The following is a 7,630-nucleotide window of genomic DNA, read 5'->3' as shown; positions in this document are numbered from 1 at the left end:
GACCTTTATTTCGTCGTTAAAAACAATATGTGAAAAGTCCCCATTGACGTGACCCCTGCTAAAAATTTTACAGAGGGTCAAAGGTAAAGAAAAACAGTTTTTCGCGAATATTTCTTTATTCATTAGTCCTACGGCAAAAATAGTTATTACAAAATTTGTAGCTTATAAAATTCTCTACAAAAAATGTTGTATAAGTTTTTTTGTACAAACAATACTTTTCACGTAATAAATTTTGCAAGATATGCGCTGCGCGGTAAATTTACGGAGCGCGCTGACAGACGTCAAATAAATTGAAGCGTCGCACGCGCGCACTAAAAATCATATCTTTTGAACGAATCATCGTACAGAAATGATATATGTGTTGTTGCCATCATGAACGATGAATCATTCATTCTGTCATGTTGCAGACAACATAACGTACCAATATTGCGAACCGTTTGCTCTTGAAATTGCGTCAACTGATTGCATGTATAAGTAGTCATGTAGCTGTATTTGTAACGTGTTCTATTTCGATGTCAGCAAATTTACAGCAAATATATGAAAATACATGCAATGCATTAGTTTGCTCAATATATGCTCGATCACACTTGGCTATCTGGGATTACATTGCAATTTACAATGTTATTGTAACGTTCTTGCAATGTGATTGCAGGGTTCTGTGTTGTATGAAAAATTGTGTCTATACATATGATATACTAAAACCAGATATTTTTTAGTAAAAACTTGGGAGTTTTTAGAGGGTTAATTTTTTCGTTAATTTCGAATTAAAGTCAAAATTTACTTCAAAATATAAAATGGCGGAAATCAAAATCGCAAAAAGTCATTCGATTTACACCAGGTATTAAAGTTTCATTGAGTCGCTATAATTTTGAATATAAAATAAAAATATCAAAATTTAAAATGGCAGATCTAATATGACGGATTTAAATTGCAAAAAAATTAAAAATTAATTTTAAAAAATTGCAAATTAATACAAAGTTTGACGACTCTATATTTGTAATCAGCGATCGTAAAAACCTCGGAGTCATTTTCAAGTGACTAATAATGAGCCTATTTTTGCATATTTAATTCTACGTGTTGGATCTGCCATTTTAAATTTTGACTCCATATTCATCGTAATCAGCAACCCACTGTATACTAAGTTTCAAGGAATTCGTGTGTAAACAAAAAATGCTTTAAAGAGTTATATAAATTAGCTCCAGTCCTAACTTTGGACTTACAAACTGGTCACACACTCACACACTTTGACTTGCCATGAGACTTAGTTTAGTGGCAAGTTATAAAAATTCCACAAGAGCGTGTCAGAATTAATTTCATTAAATTTCAAGTCTGCGTCTCGTCCTCTTCTTTCCCTCTCTGTCTCTGCCGTCGAGTCTCTGGCTCATTCCACCATTGTATCTCGCCCTTGCCGAATATCACGAACACCAAGTTACCCAAGAAGTAAATCGCCGCTGAGACGTAGAACACGATGTTCCACTGATACACGCTACTCTGAAAAGCGAGAGATCTCTCCATAGGAACTTTCTCATTGTTCTTGTGTGTGTGTGTGTGCGTGCGTGCGTGCGTGTGTGTGAAGCAATTAAGATAGATAAAATAATAAAATAGATATAGTTAAATTATACGAGATAGAATTAAATAAAAATCCTCAGAAATAAGTATAGGTAAACTAGATTTACTACATGTAGATATTTCACACTTAGAAGGAAGAGAACGGATAATTACCTCGTCGGTGACGATAACGCCACATATCAACGGTGCGATAATAGAGGTAACAGTGGCAATGCAATTGGTGATGGACATCATAGTCCCGGCAAAGTTTGGACTGAGATCAATATGATTGATTTGGAAGCCGCATAAAGATCCAGCGTTCAGACTTACTGCCAGAACGAGGATGACAATGGCCCATACATAACCATCGGTAGGTACGGCACTCATACATGCCAGGGCGATAGCCGGACCCCAATGGGCTATCGTGTTGCAGATCTTTCTGACCGTACCCCTAGACGCACCTTTCTTCAACGCGAGGTCGGATAACCAGCTCATTGGGAAACTGAGGATCCACATAACTAAATATGGCAAGGCGGAAATTACACCACTCTGCAAAAAGAAATATATGCTGTAATTTATTTATTTATTTAAAGTACTATGTCTGAAATTGATTAAAAAAGAAATAATACGGATTAAAGAAAAAATAATTTCGAATAAATTATGAATATTAAATCACGTTACGGATATTAATAATGATGCAGTTAATAAATAAATTTCGCAAAATTCGTGAAACTCTAATATTAAAAAAATACTTTTTATTCTTTTTATTTGTTTTACTAAATTTTATTGCTTACAGCTTCGACTCTGAAATTTAACACGCCTGTCATGTAACTTGGTATTTCCGTCAATAGAGTCCAGTACCCCCAATTTTGTCCGGAGTGGACTATTATGAGAGCCCACATAGGTATCGAAGTAAAGATCTCTTTCCACGGTGTTTTCAGCTTCTAAAAGGTACAAAATCAGATTTTAAATATATATATATCTGTATTACTTTTTATAGCACTTTTATAAACTTAAGTCATTATATTTTTCATTCATAAAATATTTTTCGTCACAAATAACTGGTGTAAAGTAAAAATAATCTAAAAAATATGTTTAAATTTTAAATTACATTTAGACTTCAGCTTGTTAAAGGAGATGATGGCAGGATCTTACTTTTGTTATTATAACATTTCGTAATCCTTTCCTTTAGTTTTTCCTTTCCAGTTGTTAGTCAGAATTAATAATTTTTTGTTTATTTGTGTAGTAAATCCCATGTTTTAAATACTTTTTAACAAGACAAATAAGAGCGGGACGCCGCGCCGATGTTACAGCGAGTATAATACATAATTCGGTTTTCACATATTTAAAGCAATTGTTTGCGAATTAAAGCAATTGTTTATTTATTAACGAATTATTTAAAGTAGTATTCCGCTAATTCTTTTAAACTAAATTATATGTGCACATTGAGAAGAAAAACAAATATAATCTGTACGTAAACCCGAATTATTAGTTGTATCATTGAGATTTATGATAATGGATTTTTACCTGTTTGACTTCGTCATCGCTTTTCGCTTCAGTTGTCCTTAAACTTTCTTCTATGTACATCCTCTCCTCCTGGGAAATACTGCGATGATTGGATGGCGCGTCTGCTCCAAAATAAAAGAATACTACGCTCCAGATAATCGCTAATGCACCGAATATGTAAAAGATACTCGGCCAACCAACGCTCGATGCAGCGAGAACTCCAGCGATTGGCATTGTGATCACCGTGCCGAATTGGCCACCCGCATAAGCGAATGTTCCTGAAATGTAAAGTAGACTTGTTTAATTGCAAAGATATATTACCGCAATTAGATACAATTCGCTATAGGTAAGCGAAGCAACTAGTTGTTTTATGATAAAATTGTAAAATTTATTTCTTGCATCAAGTTTTACTAGTTTATCAATAATCTTTTAAAATTTCTAACAATACGGAGAGAAAGCAGGAGTAGGAGAAAAAAATATAGAACTCTATATGTGATTCCCAACCTTTTTTAGTCTAGCGCCAACTTCTAAGAATTGAATTGGTAATTAATTTTTAAAAAATAATCGACAAAAACGACCTTTCAATATTAACATAACAAATAAAATAAAAACGAATATTTGTGATCGTGCTACAGATATGTTCATGAGTTTTTAAAAGAAATTTGTAACAATAATGATTTGATCAGTTTCTTGAGTCACTGTATAAAATATGATATATGTAAAATTACATATCTTTATCGCAATTTTATTTTTTGTAAAAAAAACAATGTAAAATTATTTTTCTAATTTTTCAATTATTCTTCTTACTATTTTTCTTGTATATACGAATACAGATTGCAAAAAGAAAAAGAAAATATATATATGGACATACTTTATAGGTATATAATTATACATGAAAAGTTTATTCTCACTAATTTTCCTATACATCTTTGAATAAAGTCTTTAGCAATTTCTTTATTCAATAGTTATTTTCCATTAAATTTTAATTAAACGAAAGAACGTTGGCTTTTATTCAATAACTTTTATGTCGAGTATTTAAATTATTTTCTTTTACAAAACAACCGGCGAACTGGTTGTTTCCTGATACGATTGGAATGTACCGGGCGTAGATTCTGAATCTATTCTCACCCAGTCGTGCTCTTTCAGCAGGCGGAGCCCACTTAGAGAGAAGGGTTTGGATGCAAGGTAATAGGCAAGCCTGAGTGAGACCCATGCCTACCCTGCAAACTAGGACGGCTTCCAGACCTCCATAATGAGCGGCAATCGGCGTTAAGACTTTCAAAACCCCGCAGACTAGCATCCCGATGGCAAGAAGCTTCTGGCTGCTCCAGACATTGGCGATGTAGCCGCTCGGCACCTGCGTCACCACGTAGCCCCAGAAAAACGAGCTGAGCACCAAATCCTTTTGCTGCTTAGTCCAACCGTAATCCTGACAATGTAATCAATATGACTTTCGAGTGATTTTAAACCTCAGTGAGCCTATAGTGAAAATTATGCAATATTATTCAAAATATTACACTGTAGATATTTAGGCATCTAAAATAATGTTTAGTTATTTTTATATCTTATTATGTGTACATACGTATACTCTTTAAATCTCATAGAGTGGTTTCGCCACTAATAAATTAGAGTCATTGCGATAGTTCAAAAAAGAAGGCTGCCATTCTAATTTGAGTAAATGCGGACACTCATAATTTTTCACTCAAATTTTTAGAGCGGCTACTCTACCGGATTAATACAATCTCACTCTAAAGCTATATAGTAGTGAATCACGATTCACCTAAGGATCGACTGATAAATGATTCTAACCGAATAAAATTGTCCACTAAAAATTACAGAGTGACATAAATCATTCTTATGGACACGTACTGATTTACTGCACTTGAAAAAAAATGTCCTTTCACTCAAGTGGAGTGTGATTTCACTCTAAGGGTCGATTCAGACACAGCCGTGCCGTATCCGTACCGTGCACGAAACAGAAACATCAGACAAGGATGGAGACAACATTAGACAAGGATGAAGACAATAGGTATCCTTGTCTGATGTTCTGTTTCGTGTACGGATACGTCACGGCTGTGTCTGAATCGACCCTAACTTATAGAGCGCAATTTTATTCTTTTTGAAGTGGCGAATCACTCAAAGTGCACAGGCTCAATTTTCACTTTACGATACACTTGCATTTCACTCGTTTTGAGTGACATTTCATTTTTTTAGAGAGTATAATATATATGTTATATAAAATAAAATTAAAATCAAAACATCAATGCGCACGTAACAAAAATAATATATCTAAACTTATCTTAAAACTAATTATTTTAGAACTTCCGTTTTTGCTCGGTGCAGAAATAATTATACAATATGTATATCATTTTAACAAATTTTACTTAAATGTGTGCGTGTTATTTTTTAATAGATAATACTTAATAAATTTTAATAATAATCACTAAATGCAGTCCTTAAGCTTTCATGATCTTCAGCATAAACAAGAATTCAAACGTGTTATAAATAAATCCGTGAAGTATATATCACGATAATCGGAAAAACAATAACGGCGATTACATGATCCGGTAATTCATTATCTGTCAATCCTTTATTATTGGCCTTGTAAAGACAATGGTAGCCGTTATCTGCTCACTCGAGATCTGTACATTTATGCGGCAAGACGTCGCGTCGCACAGGAGTGAATGTATCAGCTTTGCTATATAATATATTCTACGGAGGGTCAATGTAAAGAAGAAAGAGCCTCGCCAACTGCAGCGAGATTTATCCGGTTACCGCGATAATCTCGCGCTCGAAGAGGAAAAGCATTTCATCGCCAACCTCGATCAGATGCACTTTACTCTTATACAATCGAAGAAAATTTCCTTCCTCCGACACAGATTCCAGAACGGTGATCGGCGCGATCGCGAGAATCATGGGACATTCTGCGACTGGTAAAAAAACCGACTTATACTGACGTAAGCAGTTACGCTCGATCGGGCAAATTTAATAAAATTCAAATATCTCTTCAACTGCATATACAACTCGATATAAAAGTTTGCATCGACGACAAATCAACTATGAAGTTCGGCATCTTGAACGTAAAATTTAATATCACACATGAAGTGCTTAAAAGAATACGTCAAAAATATTTCCATCATTGTAAGTGCGTTGTTATTTACAGCATGACATACTTACAAAAATCAGAAATTCCTGATCGGTCAAATTCAACATTTTCACCCAGAGATGTAAAGTCGCGCACAAAGTTTATATCGTTAAATTAAATTAATCTATATATATAAAGGAAGATGTCCTGACTGACTGACTCATCAACGTCCAGCCCAAACCCCTGAACCGAATTTTTACCAAAAGTATATGAAATAGAAGTAGAATTTTCCGGGGAGTGTCACTATGTGTATAGTTTTTTGTTACCAATTTTCTGGAAACCGGTTTTTCTAATTCTTCGGGAAATAATTGATTGAATCTTAAAGAATTATACATGAAGTAGAAGTAGAATTTCCCGGGGAGTGCTATAAAGTGTACTATTTTTTGTTACCAATTTTTTTGGAAACCGGTTTCGAATGACCAAATCTCAAAGAATTGTACATAAAGTAGGGGTTGAACTTCCCGGGGAGTGCTATAAAGTATATAATTTTTCGTTACTGATCTTTTTGGAAACCGGTATCTTTTTAAAAATCGGTTACAAAATTTTTCCAATTTTTCAGAAAATAATTGAGTGAATGTTAAAGAATTGTATACGACGGAATTGAATTTCAGTCGATAAAAAAGTAATATTTTTAAATTTATAGCATTTTAGAGAGAGAGAGAGAGAGAGAGAGAGAGAGAGAGAGAGAGAGACTATTTGTGTGTCTTATTACATATGTTCTCCGGGGGTAACCAGGTAGTATATTAATAAATCTAATAAATAATCTAATAAATAGTGCGAATGACTGCAAATATGTATGTGAGAAAATAGGAAAGGATATTCTATACACAGGGTTTCTCTAAGCAACAGCAATGAGTTCATCGAGTTGTCGTTATATAACGTAGCATGCTCTGTACGCTTATCTGACAATCGCTAGAACGTAATCTCGAGTGTTTCAAATTGGCCGAGCGTTGGTGTTTGAGTCATCGGTTTCAAGCCGATGAAAAGATGTAATTACGTGATTTACCTCGATGTCCGGATTCGCGGTGCTCGCGTTCGCCATCGGTACTATGGCCACTGACATTCCGGTCCTAAGACTATATCCGATGGTCATGCCCAGGAAGAGCAGCAGCACCTGCAGGTGCCTGATCCCGAAGATACCTGTGAGAACATCGTTCTTTTATTCTATATATTAGTAACGAACGAAAATTGCTTAATAATCTTAATATTTATATCCACAAATTGATATACATATTTATTTTTGGAACTTTTGAGAATGTTTCGTTATTCAAGTGTCTAAATTTGATAATAATTATTATAGATATAATCTTTAGGAACAATAAAAGTCTCTCACTCAAAATATATATTTATTGTATTCAAAGAAAAAATAAGTTGTACTCGATGCTTATCGTTTACAAGTTTTTTTGGTTTTTCGGACAAAATTCAAGAATT

The 7,630-nt window shown here is 34.2% G+C and overlaps 1 protein-coding gene across 1 annotated transcript; it reads right to left on the bottom strand.

The window, feature by feature from the left end:
* Positions 1–1,116: 1,116 nt before the first annotated feature.
* LOC112462192 (putative inorganic phosphate cotransporter) lies at positions 1,117–7,355 on the bottom strand (the record flags this gene model as incomplete). Its single annotated transcript, XM_025027823.1, has 6 exons — positions 1,117–1,491; positions 1,723–2,097; positions 2,343–2,492; positions 3,076–3,332; positions 4,183–4,483; positions 7,206–7,355. Coding segments are annotated over 6 exons (1,401 nt in total), but the record flags the coding sequence as incomplete, so codon positions are not given.
* Positions 7,356–7,630: the final 275 nt, after the last annotated feature.

Source organism: Temnothorax curvispinosus, unplaced genomic scaffold (assembly GCF_003070985.1).
Source record: "Temnothorax curvispinosus isolate PA1 unplaced genomic scaffold, ASM307098v1 QBEX01012048.1, whole genome shotgun sequence".
In the NCBI taxonomy this organism is placed as follows: domain Eukaryota; kingdom Metazoa; phylum Arthropoda; class Insecta; order Hymenoptera; family Formicidae; genus Temnothorax; species Temnothorax curvispinosus.
Note: the sequence above shows the minus strand (reverse complement) of the source record. Positions and strands in the feature narration are given on the sequence as shown.